Source organism: Pelophylax lessonae (assembly GCF_965119305.1).
Source record: "Pelophylax lessonae genome assembly, chromosome: 4".
NCBI lineage: Eukaryota > Metazoa > Chordata > Amphibia > Anura > Ranidae > Pelophylax > Pelophylax lessonae.
The window spans coordinates 300,249,554-300,271,680 of NC_138771.1; the positions used below are offsets into that span (position 1 = coordinate 300,249,554).

Below are 22,127 nucleotides of genomic sequence, written 5' to 3' on the forward strand. Positions count from 1 at the left end.
GAATAGAAATCCTTTGGCAGGTAGAACAGCTCTCATATACAGTATGTATTTTATCTGTGTATTTAGCTATTTGTCTGGAGTGCAATTTTAAGGTATAGCAAAGTTCTCATTAGCCATTACAGACCCAAGTACTAATGAAGTCGCATTGCTAACCCATTAAAAAGAGAAGTGTGGGATTAAAAAAAAAAAAAATAAACATACATACTCACCTAGCTGGATGCTGCATTGGTCTTATGCTGTATCTGTGCCACACCACCTCCAAAACTGAGAGCTGAGCTATCAAAGACAGGTGACCATTCAGTTCTCGGTCTTCAGTGTGCAGAGAGCTGGTGACTGTCATGCACCGGCTCTCTGCTCTGCCCTTTCAGCGCTCACTGGAGCACTGGACTGTGGAGGGTGTGGGAGCAGCTGGCTCAGGCTCTCAGCGGCACGTTGGTGGTCAGGAATCTGGGCAAATCCTGAAATTAAAGTTGAGATCCTTACAGAGTCTGGAGTGGCCGAGTGATGTCAGCCAACAGCAGACTTTATGTAGTGCAAAGGTTAATGCCGCGCTATGGCAATAAATGAAATATAACCAAAAAAGTGCAGCTGTGCATAAATCAAAGTGATTTAGTGAATGATAGTGCAAATGAGGAACAGTGCAAAAAAAGGTATAGCCAACCTACATGAGGTGGTTAATGTGTCAAATAATGAAATAAGTGATCCAAACAATAATAGATATATACGTAAATAAAAGAAGTATATAAAAATATATATATACACACTTCTAGTAGTGTAGTTACAACTCCCAGTGATCTGGATAATCAATTTCAATAAATAAATAAATAAATAAATGCTATCTGATAGTCCAAAGAAGAAAAATTACAAATAGTATTAAAATTAGAAACAATAGTCCCAATTAAATGTGTTCAGCAAGTAGCCAGTGAAGGTTTCAAAAGACAGCCAAATAAAGTGCTCAGGTGCTGGAAAACAAACACATGTTGCCGTAGTGCGATGCTAAAGTGGTTGGTTCCTCTCCCCAAGAGTGATTCCACTTACCGGACGGCGTGGACCCCCAGACCTTATGGTGTAAGGGTCTCACAAGCAGAGTCCGGTATGTAATCCGGGCACTTATCCTTTAAACCGGTATGGTAGCCAATATGGGTCTCCTATACTCTCTCAGCGGATAATAGCCATATAAGGGAAGAAAGGGATACCAATAGCGTAATACTGCTACAAAATGTTTATTGATAAGAAAACAAAGTATAAAACTCACATTTCATTATGGGAAAATCAAGCGATATGGTATACAAGGTGGTAGATCCTCTCAGGATGACGGTGCGCAGCGGGGCTTGGCTCCGGCGTGCGTTCCACCACTACCGGAAGTGACATTACAAAGGGCGTGAGCCGGAAATTGCATCGACGCGTTTCGCCAGCCAATAGGCGTTCTCACAGACGTATTTACGGCCACTGGATAGGCGGTCTCTTTATACCGCTCCTCATTGATCTTAATTAAGCATTTCCTTTTCCTGTTGGGTGTACCTGGCCTCATGTACACCCAACCGGAAGTCAGCTCCGGTGTGTAGTCTTTCAAACTGACATTTATATTATCACATAATAATAACAAAATGCCTTAATGTTGCATAAGAGGACATAACCCACCAGAATGTGCATACATTTCTGATACTGGTCCGTTTGTTTATCGCACAGGTTTTATTAAAATATTTGCAACAAATTAATTAAGGTGTCCAACAGGGTCTCATATAACAAAAACTATTCAATTGCTAAAATTACATAAAATTCAAAGGTGAATATATTTCAAACTTATAGATGGGGATACTCTAATATTCTATATATTCCGGGATTACGGATGGGGTTACTTTGATATTCCATTTGTTGGATTATTCTGGTGGGGATGACCATCTCCGCTAATACCAGTCCCCAATCCTTGGGATACCCCCATCTTAAGAGGAATACTTTATAAATATGTTTACAAATGGTGAAGTAAATGATCTGCTGTGAATAAATTATAAGAAAAAAGAAAAAGGAAGAAACTGAAATAGTAAAAATGTGTAATAATAAAATAATGATGTAAAAGGTAATGTTTTCTTCCTTTGGTAATGGGGTATCTAAAAATATATATAGATTGGTCAGTATTAAGTCAGAGGCTAGGCCCTATTCCTAATAACAGGTACTGGGGGGCCCTCATACAGAATCCTTATGCCTAAATACCAATTATATAACAGGGTAAAAACTATGAATAAAATCATGGATAAAACCCAAAAAATTTTACTAAAAAGTATTAAAACAGGGTCATTAGCAGGATAAAAACTCTTTTCTCGTCACCAATTGGATAAAAAGCAATTTAGATCGAAATCTATATTTAACCCATGGGGGTGAAGGGTTTTTAAAAAATATATCCATTTCCCTTCGTTCTGTGAAATGCCCTGGGTCAGATTTCCACCTCTCCAGTTTGGTATTACCCTATCAATACCACAAAATTTTAGTCCAGTGGGGTCTCTGTTGTGAAACAATCGAAAATGGTTCGAGAGACTGTGCTTTTTGAAACCATTTTTTATATTGGTGACATGCTCTCTTAACCGAACCCCTAATGGACGGGTAGTCCGTCCGACATACTGGAGTTTGCATGTGCATTCCAAAAGGTACGTCACATGAGTGGTATTGCATGTGATGAATTTATCAATAGTATAAATCCTGCCATTGCTGTTGGACTTAAAATGTGTAGTTTTTCTGACCCTATTTTTAGAAGTCCTACATATAACACATTTGCCACATGAATAAAACCCTACCAAGTCTAAAAAAGTCCCTAGAGTAAAACCCTCCCAAGCCTCTAGGGACTTTTTTAGACTTGGTTCACAACAGAGACCCCACTGGACTAAAATTTTGTGGTATTGATAGGGTAATACCAAACTGGAGAGGTGGAAATCTGACCCAGGGCATTTCACAGAACGAAGGGAAATGGATATATTTTTTTAAAAACCCTTCACCCCCATGGGTTAAATATAGATTTCGATCTAAATTGCTTTTTATCCAATTGGTGACGAGAAAAGAGTTTTTATCCTGCTAATGACCCTGTTTTAATACTTTTTAGTAAAATGTTTTGGGTTTTATCCATGGTTTTATTCATAGTTTTTACCCTGTTATATAATTGGTATTTAGGCATAAGGATTCTGTATGAGGGCCCCTCAGTACCTGTTATTAGGAATAGGGCCTAGCCTCTGACTTAATACTGACCAATCTATATATATTTTTTGATATTTTTAGATACCCCATTACCAAAGGAAGAAAACATTACCTTTTACATCATTATTTTATTATTACACATTTTTACTATTTCAGTTTCTTCCTTTTTCTTTTTTCTTATAATTTATTCACAGCAGATCATTTACTTCACCATTTGTAAACATATTTATAAAGTATTCCTCTTAAGATGGGGGTATCCCAAGGATTGGGGACTGGTATTAGCGGAGATGGTCATCCCCACCAGAATAATCCAACAAATGGAATATCAAAGTAACCCCATCCGTAATCCCGGAATATATAGAATATTAGAGTATCCCCATCTATAAGTTTGAAATATATTCACCTTTGAATTTTATGTAATTTTAGCAATTGAATAGTTTTTGTTATATGAGACCCTGTTGGACACCTTAATTAATTTGGTGCAAATATTTTAATAAAACCTGTGCGATAAACAAACGGACCAGTATCAGAAATGTATGCACATTCTGGTGGGTTATGTCCTCTTACGCAACATTAAGGCATTTTGTTATTATTATGTGATAATATAAATTTCAGTTTGAAAGACTACACACCGGAGCTGACTTCCGGTTGGGTGTACATGAGGCCAGGTACACCCAACAGGAAAAGGAAATGCTTAATTAAGATCAATGAGGAGCGGTATAAAGAGACCGCCTATCCAGTGGCCGGAAATACGTCTGTGAGAACGCCTATTGGCTGGCGAAACGCGTCAACGCAATTTCTGGCTCACGCCCTTTGTAACGTCATTTCCGTTAGCGGTGGAACGCACGCCGGAGCCAAGCCCCGCTGCGCACCGTCATCCTGAGAGGATCTACCACCTTGTATACCATATCACTTGATTTTCCCATACGAAATGTGAGTTTTATACTTTGTTTTCTTATCAATAAAAATTTTGTAGCAGTATTACGCTATTGGTATCCCTTTCTTCCCTTATATGGCTATTAACAGCAGACTTTAGCCTGCTGACAGCTGAATACGGGTCATAGGAGTGCACTTTGTTATGCACAAAAGAACTTTGGACCTACTTCTCCTCACAGCTGTTATGTCTCCATATTCTTTTTGCCCAACTAAGAATATGGTTGTTATTTTTTTGCTGAAAAATCACAATATTGCTGGAAAGAAATGTCAGCTTAAAGTACCATCCCATCACAAATGATAAGTTATAACACTCTTTAAAGTGCCAGTACACCCAAAAGTTGAATTTACACTAAAATAAAAAAATATACATTTTGAGTGGATTGACCCTTTAATACATTAACAAACACACCACAAGTTCTGAATCTTAGATAAAATGTCCTCATTGTAACCGCAATAAAAATCTTCAGCTATACTGTAAATGGCTGTCCTGATATGCACTCTAATTATACACAATAAGCCTAAACGCTCACTTTCTGCAGAGATAAAGATATTGTCACATACATGAGCGCCATCTGTTCCCTGTGGTTGTAATTTTTACTTTATGTTAATAAATTCCTTGGTTAAGTAGTTACCAGGCAATGTTCACATTTATCAGCTGAACCAGTAAACTGATTTTGTAAAGTGCAATTTAAAGGAAATCTGGAGTATTTTTTTATATTGTGTTCCATACCAAAAACTAAATGCTTTAAAATTGTCCTTTTACATAATTATAGTCATGTCAGTTTGAAATTGTATGTGGTTAATATTTCATAATTGCAGCAAGAAGGTGGCGAGCTTGAAGCTACTTTCCACTTTTATAAAAGATTATTTACTGGCATAAATGAATAACAGTAATAAATAACAGTGAACAAACCTGAATAGGAGATTGACAACAACACAATTGAGACTCAGATGAGGGAAACACCCCCCCCCCCTCTCTCCTAGCAGAGATGGCAATTTTTGAACTAGTCAGTTCACCCAGGCAACCAAAATTCAAACTTATCTGTCATTGATGCATCATTCGGCAAATGTTTATTACAGTTTTTTTTTTTATTATTATTATTATTATTATTATTATTATTATTATTATTATTAATATTATTATTATTATTGTTACTAATAACTAAACAAAACTCATATTGAATATCAGTTTGTAAATATGTGAATCAAAAAACAATATTAAACATAAAAAAATTGCATTTTAGACATGCTCATGTCATAACACAACTAAAATACAGCTTGAACAAAAGTGTTATAGTGTACCAAATTAAATATAACCTCTTTATTTAAAGAAGCTGTTTATGATTGTCTACATTAATATTAAATAATAATTAAATATAACCTCTTTCTTTAAAGAAGCTGTTTATGATTGTCTACATTAATCTGCAGTTTTTTTTTAGGGTAAGTATCTTTTAAGGTGCTGACAGGACTTTAAAACACTTTAAGGAACTATCCAAATACTGAAATCCTAAGATGAGGAATAAAAAACTCTGTAAAATGATCTAGGGAATTGCTGACAGTGAAACATTTCTCTTATTCATTAAAATAGATAACAACTCTAGGCAGTTTAATTTAAGGTCAATGTTTTACTAAAATGTATCATTTTTATAACAGAAAAATTGGAATAATTATGTTGATCTTTCCCGACAAATAATGTTATATGTGTATGATATCTTATCTTTATTTATAGATTCCTTTGATATTTATTACTGGGTATCACACGGCCACCAATCAGACTAAAATTTGAAGTTTCTAACCATCAAAAGTTGAAGAATATGACTGGAGGCTATATGTAGTAACTCCCAAATAATAAATGAGTGTGAGTGAGACTGCAACATGCCTTTAGGAAATATTCCACTGTGCTATACACTGATTAGAGTGGGGGCTCTAATTAGTCCATTTAGTTAGTCCCTTCTCATTAACTTATTGTAGGAAATATTCCAAAAAGATATACATGGCCTTAATAAAGCAAGCATTTTGGCAACTGTCTCCATTTATTTTTGAAAGATGTAATTAGTTGTAGATTATCATATTATAGAAGATATGTCAGCGGACAGTATTAATGGAATGATCACCTGACAGGCAGCATTAAATATGCAAATAAAAGGTAAGAATTTATCTGCACACAGGGCTGGTTAAGCCCAGAGGGCTGAACAAAAAAAAACAAAGGGCTTGAGAGGAGCCGCTGTACTAATAATTCAATGTAAGTACAGCAATCTCCCCCACTGAACTACTGTGTTCTGCCAGGGGGACAGCCTCCCAGCCAGAATACACCGGTCGGAGCTATTAGCCATTGGCTGAGAGCATTCATCGGATGCCGATCGGCAGACCTTTTGCAGTCATGACCCTTTTATAGAAGCCAGACTGGCCCCCATACACATGGGCCAAATGCCGGCTGGTGCCTATAGCACAGTTAGACCAAAGGCCCATAGAGGGAAATGTCCCAGCATCAGCTTGGGAGCAACGAAACCTGTTTTTTTTTTTTTTTTAAATGAACATGAGCACTCATTCCTGGTGTCAAGGAAGCACAGCATTAGTTTCTAGCACGTAACACAAAAGATTTAACAGAGTTAATTATGTTCCATTAACATACAGGTAAATTAGGAGAGAACACAGTTATAGCCATTAGCCCCATTAACTGAACATTAAAAGCCTAGGTAGTTTTCCATGTGCTGTCACCCACAGGCACACAGCCCCTGGTCAATGCAAAATCAGTTATCTAACCTTTACAGTTGTTAAATAATCAATGTGGAGCATGTAGTTGACTATTATAACATAAATCATTTAGCATTCAATAAAACCCTGCAAAAAAATTCTTTAAAGCAATATAATAAAAAAAAAATTGTCTATACATTTTCAAAATTCTTGATATAGATATATTTAGATAGGCATTCAGTGCGATTTCTCCGAAAAATGAAAAACACTTTCTAAGTTATTATCAAAGCCTGTCTCCAAAATACATACAGACTGCTTGGAATGGCTGCATAAGCTACAGAGCAGAAAATACTCTATGTATATTTACAGTTTTGTCTTTTTTTTTTTTTTAGAAATTAAAGTATAATGCTTGAGAGTCTATTGACCTGCAAACATGAACCTGGGCTACAAATATACAGTATAACTGATAACAATTAAAATAATCTTCTTTGAATATTAGCGGAATTAGACTATTTAAACTGGGTTTGGGGTTTGAGTTTTCTATAGCCAGTCTCTTGTCAGAGATACAGGGGACCAAACCTTTAAATAAAATTCAGAACTAACCGAGAGCCCTGATGATAAGTTAATTGATATTAACTAGAAAATCAGGTAGAAAATTAGCCAATTACTCAAGTTATAATGATAATCAGTGAATTGATATTGTGGCTTATGCTAGTTATAAGGAGGTTAGTATTACACAATGTGGTCAAATCACTAAAGCATAAAGCATTTTCACTACTCTGCCTTGTTTTTACAATTAGAAGCATTCAATGAGCTTCTAATGTTATGCAGTAAAACACTGTACTTAAAGCAGAACTCCAGCCAAAAATAACAACAGAAAAAATGAATAGCCAATGATAAGATAAATAAAGCATTGTTTGCTAAATTGCTCACCTTCAATCCAGAGCTGGCCCTCAGTACTTCTTTAACACCACTATATTATTTTAGTCTGATATTCAACCTCACTTCACCTACTTCCTCTGAGCCCAACCTGTCTTGGACCCTCCCGACCCTTGACTTTACATGAGAAAGGAGAGGCAGCAGAGTGATAAGCTCATCTCTCTGTCAGTCCACTCTGTCATTCTGCAATATTTTTCCAGCACATGAACTGATGTACTCCTTTTATTGCTTTTTATTCTCACAGTCAAGCCCTACTGTACAGGGACCAAAGGAGGTTGATATCAGGTCAAACTTAGATACTTTCCCTGTTTACATTTAGCAAATGCATAATTAATAAATTAATAATGTTTGATCATAGAGCTGCATTATTTGTGTCTTTTCTATCAGTCTAGAATTTAGCATTAAAGTCAAACTACCCTAGCAGTGTGGCCCCCCACATTGTAAGAATTAAATGCCGGTAATGTCTAGTGGGTGGAGGAACTGGCTTTATTACTTACTCCATCCCCTGCTATGGACCTGCACACTTCTCCCCAAAAATCAAGTCTGTGGATGTGTGAGCGGGGCTTACTGCACTCAAATGAGAACCCAGAGAGAGCAATTGCTAGTGCCCCCAATGGCGGGTTGAGGCTGCCATTTAACACAATATTGGTGTTAAGGCAGCACTCCAACTTAATGGTGAGACTTCTCCAGTAGAACACAATTACCTCCTTGTAGTTTGTGGTACAGTTCATAACTGATTACACTCTGTATATGTTAGATCACAGTTCCTCATTATACTTTTTAACTCTTTTCTCTTTTGCTGTGCAGCCTGTGCAACATTTCCGAGCCAGTACTGCTTAGCTTGCACTGGACTACACCAGCCCAGTAATTAGTTACTTCACTCCAAGTGACATTGATTTGTATGTTTCACTTGAATACTAGGAAGCTGAACTTGTATATAACCTGTGCCTATTATTTCCTGAGGTCTCACTCCATCTTCTGTGACTTCCAGGCTGGGTCCCTAAGACGCCCCCTGCCGTGATGCTGGACCCATTAGTGACCAGCTGTCTGCTTATTCACCCAACACTAGTACTGTAGTCATTAGCAAGGACAATATAGCCTCATCTGAATAGCTTTTTGTATCTTCTCTATCTCTCCTTGTATCCGGATTAAGCCCTGTTCTTTCTGATATGCCATGCATTGCACTCCTTTAAGATCGTTCTCAAGTAACTTCAGACCGGGCTAAGTTGAATAACAATAAATATTCTTTACTGAAATTGTTTAAATGTAACAAATGAACAGTTTAACAAGTTATTCTTACTACACATTCCTGCACACAATCTTCTAAGTGCCCCTAAGTCCACTGGTACCCCTGAATGCCCTATGATGTTGCCAAACCTCAATTAGGTGAGAAAGTCCCTTTAAGTCCAAAGCATAGATCCACATCCCTAGAACCCCAACTGCAATTACATCTTAGCTCAGCTTCTGTTCCTTAAATGGTGAGACCTGGAACTGTACCTCCAGCCATCTTACTAACTACAGCGCCCCAAAAAAATGGTTTCCTTCTCTTTATATGTGTTTTCTCCAGCAGAGGGAAGCACTTCCCCAAAAAGCCAAGAAAACCTGGCCAGCAGAGTTAATCCTTACCTCTCAAGGAGTACCACCTCAGCACGGCAAACACAACTTAACAGTGCAATATTCTAATACATAAATATAGCCATTGACAGCAATTGAAAACAACAGAACCTTTTAATAAAACATAAACATGTAACATCCACATGCTAACAGGTGGTCTCTCTACATTACCACTTTTAATGCAGGACTAATAATCCTGCAATGTACATAGAGTGGGCAACTGTGGCCTTGTTTGGCTTAGAGAGGAGGCTGCAGAACCCATGACTGGAAGGACCATGCAGGAGAGAAGAATAAGGTTTTTCTCCATATTCCAGCACCCCTAGACATAATACCCACTGCAAGGGTATTTTTGTTGTGCCCACTGTTGGGCTTTAAAGTAGATATATACCCTTCCTGAATAGTTTTCAGTTTGTTAAAGCACAATTTATCTTGCCATTTTTTTTAAATAAATACTGAGTTTACCTTTTTTTTCATCCTATGTTGCATATCAGCACTGCTGATTTCCTGCAACCACTTCATATCTACATGCATGTTCTTTAGCAACCGCTGTACATCATTTCAGAGTACCATGCTTATTCAATGGCACAGCTACCTGTAGTCTCCATCATAGGAGTGGGGGACAATGCTGAAGAAAAATTGGTGGAGTAGGCTGTCACCCTATATCAGCAAGTGTCTAAATAAGGAGCTTCATAACAGATCACCAGATGTTATTTTAGTGAAAGCTGCAAATTTAAAATGATTGAAAATGACTTTTAAACCGATAACAATGTGGGAAAGAATAAATGAGATTTGTGTTGTTAGTATAGTAAGTATAGTATAGTATAGTATAGTGTAAATTCACTCAGGTTATTACAGTATGTAATTCGTCTGCATATCAGAAAACACCTGTTATGAGAGCGTCTAACAATTCTGGCTTCCTGACTATGCCTAGCTTTAGTACTTTTGTGTCATAACCCATGAAAAAGCATATAGCACAAATGTCAGCTTTCATTATGTGTATACTTGTTCCATGTTATTGACCACCCCGTTCATATTAGGAACTGCTTGGAATTGCAGGCAGACTCATTGGCATTCTACCTGTGAAATTGTGGCAAACCAAGCAACATGGGTTTGGGTGCCATTTTTCTTAATGGCACCCCAACCAAGTGTGATTCTGCCCTGACTGATGAACAAAAAAACATGCATTTAAAAATCATGCTAAGCTTGTCACCCAAAAATGAGCAGGAGCGTCTTTTGGGCGACAAATGCGCATACGGCAGGCAATTGAAGTGAATGGGCTACCCTATGTGCGCACGTGATATCCGAACAGAGCCCTAGAAATTATTGAAGAGTATCAACATGACAGCCAGATAACTAGCATTTTCAGAAAGAAAGTCAGAATCTGCAGCCTCTTTCTTTCATGATAATTTTCATTTAAGCATGTCTGTTTCCTGCATCAATAATTCACATTCTATCTTGTATAAATAGGTCCCTTTTTAAAAAAAATTGTGTAATATGACATAGATTATACAAGAATCCAGTTATTGTAATGGGATTGTCCCATATTAAATTTGGATAATCTGTTAATACTGCCTTCTTCCCACTGATTAAACAATGCATTTAAATAAAACCTTTGTATCCATATTAAATATTGACATTAATATCAAACATTTCAACATGGACATTTAATTTTAATGGCTTGTATAAAATTAATGAAGCCTTTGATAGTTATGGTCAGCAAATAACTCTTTAGGTTGATAAACTTTATGTCTCTTCAGAAAATTAATTTAATGCACATGAAATAAAATAATCACATTATTTTAATGTAGCATGGGATCAGAAATCCCACCATACTAGAAAGTTGTAAGAATAGTTACTTGGTTATTTCATAGTTTATGTCATATATGAATTAATGAGCTAGTGAATTAATTATCTTGTTTTATATAAAAAAATAAATTAATAACACTTATAGGTTTTGTCATAAAGAAACTGGTGTGATTACCCACTTTCCCTTCGCATACATGTTAAAATTTGTATTTTTGGCTTGGTAATGACATAAAACTACCAAAGATTATATATTTTCTGAAAGCAAAGGCACTGACGGTAGTTGCAGTTTTTATGTTGCATGATATTTACGCAAGTGTTCATAAAATCTAAGATTGGAGAAAAAGATACACAAAATTAAATTTTAGTGCACACAAACACAATTTAAACCCCAATTTTTGTATAGAAAAAAATATGAGTTTGTGTCAAGTAAACAGATACCAAATGTGTTAAACCTTGACTTTCTACCAAATTGCCCAATAATCCAAATAAAGGACATTACAGGCATCTACTAAGTAGCTAAGAGCAACTATAGAATGAGTGCAAGGAACAGAAAGGGGCTAAATCTACATGACACATGCAATTTTTAGTAGTTGCCAGGTGTGGGGAATCTTTGTACTGAATTTTACAACAGCATGAGTAAAAGCAACAAAAGATAAGCAATACATGGGAATCAATGGAGCAATAATGATAGTTTACCTTTATAAAGCATTATTGATTTTTTAGTCTAAAGCAGTGTTTCAGCTGGGGAGTAAAAAATTAAAAGTCAGCAGCTACTAATACTGTAGCTTCTGACTTTTAAGATATAGACACTTACCTGTCCAGGGAGCCCGCGATGTCTGCACCCCAGCCGATTTTCGGATCGGCTGCCGGGTGCTGCCACTGCCTTTCATTGTAAGAGAAACTGGCAGTGAAGCCTTTCTAATTGGCGGTTGTGGGGAAAGGAGGAGGGGGGCAAAACTTCAGAAGAACGATGCCTCGTGGCTGTCTCCTGGAAGTGGGGAGGGGTACCCGTTCCCCCTCCCCCCCCTGAAAGGTGCCAAATGTGGCACCGGAGGGGGGAGGAAGCAGATCTGCGTAAGTTCCACTTTTGGGTGGAACTCGGCTTTACATTTCCAAAGTATTCTTGAATGCTATACAATGGCCAATATTAACTATTTAGAGTTCTAGTTCATCTAGTTATCATTTCTATTTTAAATAAATGCAACCATAAGCCATAAACACATACAATATTTTTAATATACAATATATATATAGCTATATATAAATATATAGACAGTATACACATAAGATATATACAGTGAGGAAAAAAAGTATTTGATCCCCTGCTGATTTTGTATGTTTACCCACTGAGAAAGAAATGATCCATCTATAATTTTAATTGTAGGTTTATTTTAACAGTAAGAGACAGAATAACAACAAAAAAAATCCAGAAAAATGCATTTCAAAAAGTTAGAAATTGATTTGAATTTTAATGAGTGAAATAAGTATTTGACCCCTTCTCAAAACATGACTTAGTACTTGGTGGCAAAACCCTTGTTGGCAATCACAGAAGTAATACGTTCCTTGTAGTTGGCCACCAGGTGTGCACACATTTTGTCTCATTCCTCTTTGCAGATCCTCTCAAAGTCATGAGGGTTTTGAGGCTGACATTTGGTAACTCGAACCTTCAGCTCCCCCCATATATTTTCTATGGGATTAAGGTCTGGAGACTGGCTAGGCCACTCCAGGACCTAATGTGCTTCTTCTTGAGCAACTCTTTTGTTGCCATGGCCGTGTGTTTTGGGCCATTGTCATGCTGAAATACGCATCCACGACCCACTTTCAATGCCTTGGCTGAGGGAAGGAGGTTCCCCATCCAAGATTTGACGGTACATGGCCCCATCTATCATCCCTTTGATGCGGTGAAGTTGTCCTGTCTCCTTTGTAGGAAAACCCCCCCAAAACATAATGTTTCCACCTCCATGTTTGATGGTGGAGATGGAATTCTTGGGGACATAGGCAGCATTCCTCCTCCAAACACGGCGAGTTAAGTTAATGCCAAAGAGCTTGATTTTGGCCTTATCCACAACACTTTCACCCAGTTCTCCTCTGAATCATTCAGATGTTTATTAGCAAACTTCAGACGGGCCTGTAAATGTGCTTTCTTGAACAGGGGGACCTTTCTGGGGCTGCAGTATTTCAGTCCTTCACGGCGCAATGTGCTACCAATTGTTTTCTTGGTGACTATGGTCCCAGCTGCCTTGAGATCATTGACAAGATTCTCCTGTGTAGTTCTGGGCTGATTCCTTACCGTTCTTCTGATCATTGAAACTCCATGAGGTGAGATCTTGCATGAAGCCCCAGACTGAGGGAGATTGACAGTTATTTTGTATTTTTTCCATTTGCGAATAATCACACCAACTGTTATCACCCTCTTACCAAGCTGCTTGGGGATGGTCTTGTAGCCCATTCCAGCCTTGTGTAGTTCTGCAATCTTGTCCCTGACATCCTTGGACAGCTCTTAGGTCTTGGCCGTGGTGGAGAGATTGGAATCTGGTTGATTGATTGATTCTGTGTACAAGTGTCTTTTAAATAGGTAACAAGCTGAGATTAGGAGCACTCCCTTTAAGTGAGTGCTCCTAATCTCAGTTCCTTACCTGTATAGAAGACACCTTGGAGCCAGAAATATTGCTGATTGATAGGAGATCAAATACTTATTTCACTCATTAAACTGCAAATCAATTTACAACTTTTTTTAAATGCGCTTTTCTGGATATTTTTGTTGTAATTCTGTTTCTCACTGTTAAAATAAACCTACCATTAAAATTATAGACTGATCATTTCTTTGTCAGTGGACAAATGTACAAAATCAACAGGAGATCAAATACGTTTTTCCCTCACTGTATATAAATATATATATACAAACACCCACACGTCCTCACTTACATTGTCTTTTATATTGCAGATGATTTTAGCATAGCATTTATTGCTGTCTCTCTCTGGAACTGTCCATTCCAGGGGCCAGAAATAACTGTGATAGACCTGCAAGAGGAAATAATACAAGCTTACAAAATTAAAACTACACACAAAGTAAAAGAGAAAATGTAGATCATGTATTAATTTCATAAATATGTCTGCGTTTCTCTGTGCCATGCAAAGCAATGGATGGGCCATAAAATCACAAGTTTAGGAACTGAACTATTGAAGCTGCACCTAAAAAGGTAAGCAGAGGGAAAGGAACTCACCAGTATTGTCTGTGGCTTCCATCCAACTGATGTTCCTGATTACTGACCTACCATGCTCTGACCTACACTGTGTCTCTGTGTGGAGGCAGCCATCTTGGAAGAGGCAGGGTTTTGCTTTGTTGTGTCAGAGCTTCCAGCAAGGAGAACACAGCAGCTTGGTATACAATACCACCAAATCTCACTCCAAATTTAGGGAGAATAGCAGTTGGAGACAGAAGTCCCTGAGATCTCATCTACGTACAGCTATGAGGATGTAAGCACTGGAGTGCCTAGCCACCCTCTCATACCAGAAAGTGCAAGATAAAATATTTTGGGGTGCAGCTAAGGCACAATTAACATTTTTTGAATGTTCTCTATAGATTGCATATCTTCACTTTTTGAAATGAGGTTTACTTTAAGTGATAGATTCATTTTTGCCATCACGGATTATTGTCCTAAAATGATTACAGGGAAACTGGTTGTTTTGGGTCAATGTGTTTTTTTTAAGTTTCTATTTTAAAATGTTGTTTTGTATCTAGTCATTAACTGTATACAACCTGTTCTATAAATATAGAAATGTTTCATAAATGACAAAGCATTCCCAAAGCACTATGGATTAGCAAAATGGACCGCATCATAGAGCAGCTTGCTTTGCAACTCCTTTTGTCAGATTGAAATCTCCTACTGAATCATTGAAGAATGAGCTTCTGTTGTGATGGCACATCGGTTTTGTAAACAACTAGATTCTTTAAGCTAAGCTGAGGGTGATACTTCTACAGGAAACTCGAGCTTTATCTACTGGACATATAGAAGACTGCATAATGTTATGTATGCAATATTTAAGTGAACAAAAAAGAATAAGGAATTCATTTTGAGCAAAATCCATATATTAAAAATACTATGCACTCCTTTTAATAAGCTCTACAGTGACAGAACGTGAATGGTACCATCACATTTGTGTTTGGTTGGCTGTGTCTTACCTCTATATTATCCTCCCCATACTTGGCAATAGCATTTTCTTCTGATAGCCCACATGCTCCATATTCCAGTGGTGTAAATACAGTAGTTGGGACACTTACATAGTCACACTATTTGGGAGATTGTAAATAAGAATAGTTACACTCAGCTCTGTTATTAGCTATTGACATTTCTCTAGAAAGGTGTTTCTCAACCTTTATATTTTTGCACAATCTTGAGGCACCCCATTCTAAAATGTAAAAAACTAAACAAATAGTTTTACATAGCAAAATAGCATAGCAGCATGCACACATGTAGGACACCCTATGTTAGAGGTGATTTAATTATCCAAAATAATACACTTTCATGCACAGGTACTGACTAGCATTCCAATGTTTCTCTCCTACCTCAGTTTCTCTCTCTCATTCAACTAATGTTAGCCCAGTGGTGATGGAGAGGGCCAGGGGTGGTGAATACAAGGATGCTGTGCAAGCGCCCGACATCCTCTATATCAGTGGTCCTCAACTCCGGTCCTCGGGCCCACTAACAGGCCAGGTTTGCAACATAACTAAATTATATCACAGGTGATCTCATTTGCTGCTCAGTGATTCCAGTATTCTAGTCTGCATCTCACCAAGCTAATACTTAAAATCTGGCCTGTTAGTGGGCCCCGAGGACCGGAGTTGAGGACCACTGCTCCTATATCAACCAAAGACGTCATTGGTTGTTAAGGGGCTGGGTGCTGGAAGGTTGTAAGGGTGCACAATAAAAACCTGTGGGTTTCTGTAACTAAAAGATAGGCTTGAGCCACCCGCTGACTTGTTAACAATTTTTTGGAAATTTTTAGACATTTTGCCAAGGCACCCCTGAAGAAAATTAAAGGCACCCTGGCTGAAAAAAGCTGCTGTAGAAGGCCATGATCTTCACAACTGCTTAGGTATTTGTAATGTCTCCATCAAAAAAAATTCTTGTTTGTGCAAGAATCCTGGTCTGTGTACTACCCATGAGGACTGGACTTCCTTGTACCATGAACACATAATACAAAGTTATATTTTTGGATAACTGACCTGTGCAGTGGATCCACCATAGAGTCTCTGAGCCAGAAGGCGACCTGCTTGGATAGCCACTGGAGTAAGTTCTATTTTATTTTCTAGTATATCGCCGATAGCATAGATATACGGTACATTTGTCTGCTCCTCATCATTGACTGGGATTTTTCCTGTCCTGTAGGAGATTAATTAGAAAATTGTATTTAAAAAATATTTAAATTAACAGCTATAGCAAAACATTACAGGAACTTCTAAATAGTCACACTGAAACAATCTTTTCCAAAATTGATTATTCTGTTTTCAGCAGACTTCTACAGGGTTTGATCCTGCAACGTGCTTTTTATTAGGGTGACTGAACATGTCTCCCATTTCACATCATGCTGTAATCAGGACAACGTCTGTCATGTTCAGATGTACCAATGTCACTCAGTCCCATATGACTTACATATAACCCCAGGATACCATTTGCTGTTTAGTGGCATGTATGTAATTTATTTTATTATTAGATACACAAGTATTTTTGCTGGTTTTTGCCATACTTTTCATTGATCTTTACTCCAGGTATATCCAAGCCAATTTTTCTTGTGCACGCATCTCTTCCAATTGCAAGCAACACCTAGCAAGTATATAATATCTCATTATCATTGTTGATAAAAAACAGACATTTATTTACAGATACATAACATAGAATATTAAGGTGCCGTTCACATCTAGGTGTTGCTATTTTTACAGGCATTTTTCTAGCGTTTTGAGTTAACAAGTGACCAATGAAAAGCAGTAAAATGCTTGTAATCTGCCAGAAAAGAAGCTCATTTACTTTTTTGAGCAACGGCCTTTTTCTTAAGGCGATTAAGTTCTCAGATGTGAACAGGAGCCATTGAAATGAATGGGATTTGTCTTGTTGGGTGTTTTTAGAGCTGAGGCTTAGAGCAGAAAATCGCCCAAAAACGTCTAGATGTGAACAGAGCCAAAATGAAAGCCTCACTGATAAATAAAGATTATACCTCCAATATAAATCCTCAATCAGATCCAAGCTAAAGTATCAGTTGCAAAATTAAAAATAACTTCTAACTGGCTTCTCAGGAAAGCATCCCTATTCTTTTTTCTTTTTATGGATCATTTGCCATATTAAAATCAATTACTCTAAATATTATAGACACATGTTAGAACTGACTTTTATCCCTAACAAATATCTAATAAACTTTATATCTGCAATAGAGCTCCCTGTTTGTGTGCACATACAGGGGCTGAAAACTGCATATTTCTTAGCTCAGTAAACATGTGCTTGAAATACTTAATGAGGTTAAAGGGAAATTGCAATGCATAAGGGTTAATTCCCATCAGCAGCTGCATTATACCACCTAAAAAGATTAAAGGGAACTAGTTTCATTGATGCATCACACGGTTTCATTTTTCTCTACTTTATTACGTAAGGTGACACTTCATTCATCTTTATTCACAGCTGCGGGTTACTGCATGTCAACATGCTGCACTAAAAAAAAAGTACAGCACTTCAAATTATTTTCAATGCACACCATTACAGCTCAGGAGTGTCAACTGAATTAATGGGACATAAGGCAAATTGCCCTGTCTATGCTTTGGTATTGTTTATCATGTTGTGATAGATATGATGCCAACTAATTGAAGTTATAAGAAGTTTGAATGTGCTCTTTGTTTACTTAAATATTTTTTCACTCGCCATCATTTTTCTATTTGATGTACAACTGCTACTGACTTGTTAGTCATTAATGACACATCTTTTATTCCTATATCTGACCCCAGTTGTACACTATATTCCATTAAAAAAATAAGTTATATATCAAATTCCGCACCAGGAAGCCACTTCCCATTGTTATCTGTGGTATAAAATCTGACATTGTGTTATCATTAGCCAATCTACTCAGCAAAAAAGGACTGGTTTTCTAAAGCTATAAGTCATTTACATTGAAAAACTGAATTTCATAGAACACAGCACACACACAATAAATATATATTCAAATCTAATATTTAAAAAAAAAATCAAATTAAAGAAACATGATCCAAATAATATAAAGTGCATATTAAATAAATGTGTAGTCACAATTGACACATAATACCATCCCAAATACCTGAGTCCAAAAAAGTGCACTTAAAGATAAAGTACAAATATACAGTAATTGATTCATCAGTGGTAACCCATAACAACCATAAAGATATGGTAATATTTATATGCTTGCTTGTCTGTGAGAGATAAAGGATCTAACGTTTGCAGAACAATAAATATTTGGGTTGTTCTTGTGAAGTAAGGGGGGGGTCTAATTTCTGGATTTTTTTATCTATTAGTTTCCAGATAGATAAGGTCTATCCAGCATTGGAACAAAAAGTATAGGAGTGGGTCTCTATCAGCGTGGTATTATCACTCTAGTTAGAGACAAATCCACCCAAAACCAGTATTTTAGGTATAGGTAAAATCTAGTGATCCAATGCCTCATTTACAGGTGGTGAGGATGCATTATATCACCTCCTTTTTTTAACACCTTACCCCCCCCCGAATTGCATTACATGTGTTGCTGGGCACCCCCATTCAGATAAAGCAGGCAGGCCTTAGCCCCTGGTTTTTCTAATTGTCAATAGTAAGATTTCTTTCCCAACTCTGTTTCTGCCCACTTAGGAGGTGTGCAAACCTAGGAATTTGAGCACAGAAATACAGTCTTCGAAAGATCAAAGAAAGTATCAGATGGTTTAGTTCTCCAGCACCAGTATCAAAAAAGAATCAGTTTTGGTTGGACTGACAATTTAACTGTAGAACATTTTATGATGAAACTGCATAAATAGTATGTTGGCCTAGAAACTTCATCTGAATTAGCACGTCATGCAAATAATAGTCCACTAAAATGATATATTTCACATTCTCTGTAAGAAAAAATACTAATATATGTACCTGTCATCGTTACAAAGACTTTTGGTTAGTATTGAAGGGATGTCATTTTCCAGTAATTGGGCAGGATAATTATGGCGGGTTTAGTACTCACTGTATTGTATTCTTCAACAATCTCTTTACCGTCAGCTGACTGAGATGTCACTTTTAGCCTCCCAGGTGCTCCTACTTCTATCTGCTCTATCTGCCAGAAGAAGATAACGAGATATCATATGCAAGCATAATGACAAAAAAGTAATCCCACACATAAGAATGAATCACTGAACAAGTCATATATTAAATGAACAAGATTCTGTTTACTATCGTAAAGACAGTATTTTTTGATGGCATTATTAAGTAATTATCTCCACTTAGGAAGAACTCCTTATTTCTATAATTAATGGATAAGGCACAGTAATACTCAATGTAGTTAAAACAAATGGTGAACAATAAGAATATAATACATTATATTTGACCATATGATGATGAGCATTTTCCTAATAAAACATTTAGTTGGGTGAAAAAAATGTATATAGAGACAAAGAGGGAAAGAGAAAAAGAGAACAAAAAACAAAACAAAAAACTAAAATAAAACACAGGGCTGGGCATTTCAAACAAAACATATAAATCATAAGCAGAGATTGATTACCTAGAATTAAATCCATATAACCAGCAGGTCACCTGCTTCAAGCCAGTTTTGCATTCCCATATATGTGTTTGGGAATGCAAAACCAGTTCAACACAAACAAAAGCCCATCAGCACCCTAAAAGTATAATTAAAGTTTTGGTAGTTCATACACAAAAAGATACAGTATCTTCACAGCTGTTGTACAAAATTAGGAATTTGGAGGGTACCTTTTTAGGCACATATTCTTTAATGAACTTGACTCCATGCTCTTCCATGTGTTCACCAATTTTATTAGCTATTTCCTGATCAAAACCTCTTAACAGAATGGAGCGCACCATTACAGTAACATCCAGACCAAGTCCAGCTAGAAACCCAGCACACTCTAATGCCACATAGGAGGCACCAACCACCAGAGTCTTTCCTGGGCAGTATGGCAAAGAAAAGAGGTCATCGCTGAAATTAAACAGAAACAGAAATGATTACTGGTGTATAATGTAAAATAAAAAACACATTAATAAATGTTCACCTGAGAAGATTTTGAAATCCCATTAAAAGTTAGGGTTAGTATCAACAATGTCATTTTCCCAAGTTAAAGTGTGTGTTTAGTCAAAACATTTTCTTTCCTTTAGATGGAGTAGAAAAGGATTAGAACCCCTTTAAAGTTTGAACGGTTGTCTGTCACCCTTGCTAAGATGATTCGCCCTATTTGTCCTAGTGATCATTGTTATTGAGACAGGAAGTAAAGGGAAAACCAAAATGTTACAGTTGTCACCAGAACAAGATGTCAGGGCAGATGTTCCAGTGAGGACACTTGTTCCAGTAACAACTGCTTAAGAGGTGAATTCCCTTCACTTTGGAGAGATTTCCTGTTGCGTCTCCAACACAGAGAGTTAAAGAAATCTCAGGACACAGACAGCAAAAAATATACTGTCAGGGTTTTTAACCTTTCCCGATTCTATCTAAAATAAAAAATAAATGTTTTGGCTACACATATACTGCTTTATGACCAAATAAAAGGTCTTATTGAAAACACAAGTTATATATTATCATTTATGTATGGACAATCATACAAATACCATAAGAATGTCACAAGACTGTAATACCCCTATATTTTATTTATCAGGTATTGCTCAGTACACATTGGATCACAAAAACATCCACGAAACAAACAAAAATGATCTAGGTTGGTACCTGGTAATACAGTATTCCTTGTCTCCAGGTATACCAAGGTAGCGCGGCCTTTCTCCTGTAGCTATGAGAAACGTCTTGGCAGTATGATATTTCACTCTTCCTTTTGGATTTGTTGACTGCAGAACAAAATTGGTATTTTAGGGAAAATGTGAAATACATATTTAAAAGAGACCTATCATCACATAAACATGGACGCTGCCATTGCTGACTTCCTTTTCTGCATATGGGTCAATGACTCAATGTATGAAAGCAAGAGGGTCAGCATGACAGCCATGCAACAAACATTTTCATAAAGAGCAATGTGACAGTGCTAGGCCTTGCTTCTATATGAGTATAGAGAAAGGTAAAATAGGGTTCACACGAATGCAGAATTCAGGGCTTCGGAGTATTGTGTCTAAGCAGAGAGAACTGTTTGGGACAAAGACTTTAAAATTGTGTCCAGGTCTTACTGGAGACTTGCAGGCTGTGTGAGTGGGCAGGTGTGCTCACTCATTATAAGCAAGGACCTGACCATAGCTTAGGGTTCCTGTCAGGAGGCAGGTGTGTGCTACATCTAGTAGACAAAAATACTCCTATTAGAAGTGTTCTACTCAGGAGACATCACTCCATGTTAGAGGAGAACATTTCTAACCCCACAGGACTGAAAGAATCAGGTTAGCTAAGTCAGTCTGGAGGACTGGGGGAGCTGAAGTGGAAAAGCCTGATGTACAGAAAAGGGCTTTGCTTTTCTTTATGTTTGTGTAAAGAAAACTGGGATGGCAAGTACTAAAACCACAATTTGGGCTGGCTGGGACTCACTACAAATGCTTCTAACACTGAGCTGAATTTCTCAATATCACAGCAGTCAGCAAAGGTGGAATGCATTTTTTTCAAGTTTTCTTAACACTGTGTAAAACAACACTTGATGGTCAGACATTTAAGCACAAACCAAACATCTAACAATGTCTTATTATACAGTTTGAACCCTAAATAGGAAGCCTTCAGTTACATAAGTATTTCCGTTTACACTGTGACAATAGGTCGTGGGGAAG

The 22,127-nt window shown here is 37.2% G+C and overlaps 1 protein-coding gene across 1 annotated transcript in view; it reads right to left on the reverse strand.

Annotated features, from left to right (window-relative positions):
• TXNRD1 (thioredoxin reductase 1) overlaps nt 1–22,127 on the reverse strand; it is a 111,433-nt gene that overhangs the window by 17,050 nt on the left and 72,256 nt on the right. The window contains exons 9-15 of the mRNA XM_082253114.1: nt 21,097–21,212; nt 20,133–20,358; nt 19,393–19,482; nt 16,921–16,997; nt 16,400–16,556; nt 15,356–15,463; nt 14,098–14,193 (exon numbers count right to left, since the gene is read on the reverse strand). Coding sequence (XP_082109240.1) covers nt 14,098–14,193; nt 15,356–15,463; nt 16,400–16,556; nt 16,921–16,997; nt 19,393–19,482; nt 20,133–20,358; nt 21,097–21,212 — 870 coding nt within the window. The remainder of the gene's footprint in view (nt 1–14,097; nt 14,194–15,355; nt 15,464–16,399; nt 16,557–16,920; nt 16,998–19,392; nt 19,483–20,132; nt 20,359–21,096; nt 21,213–22,127) is intronic.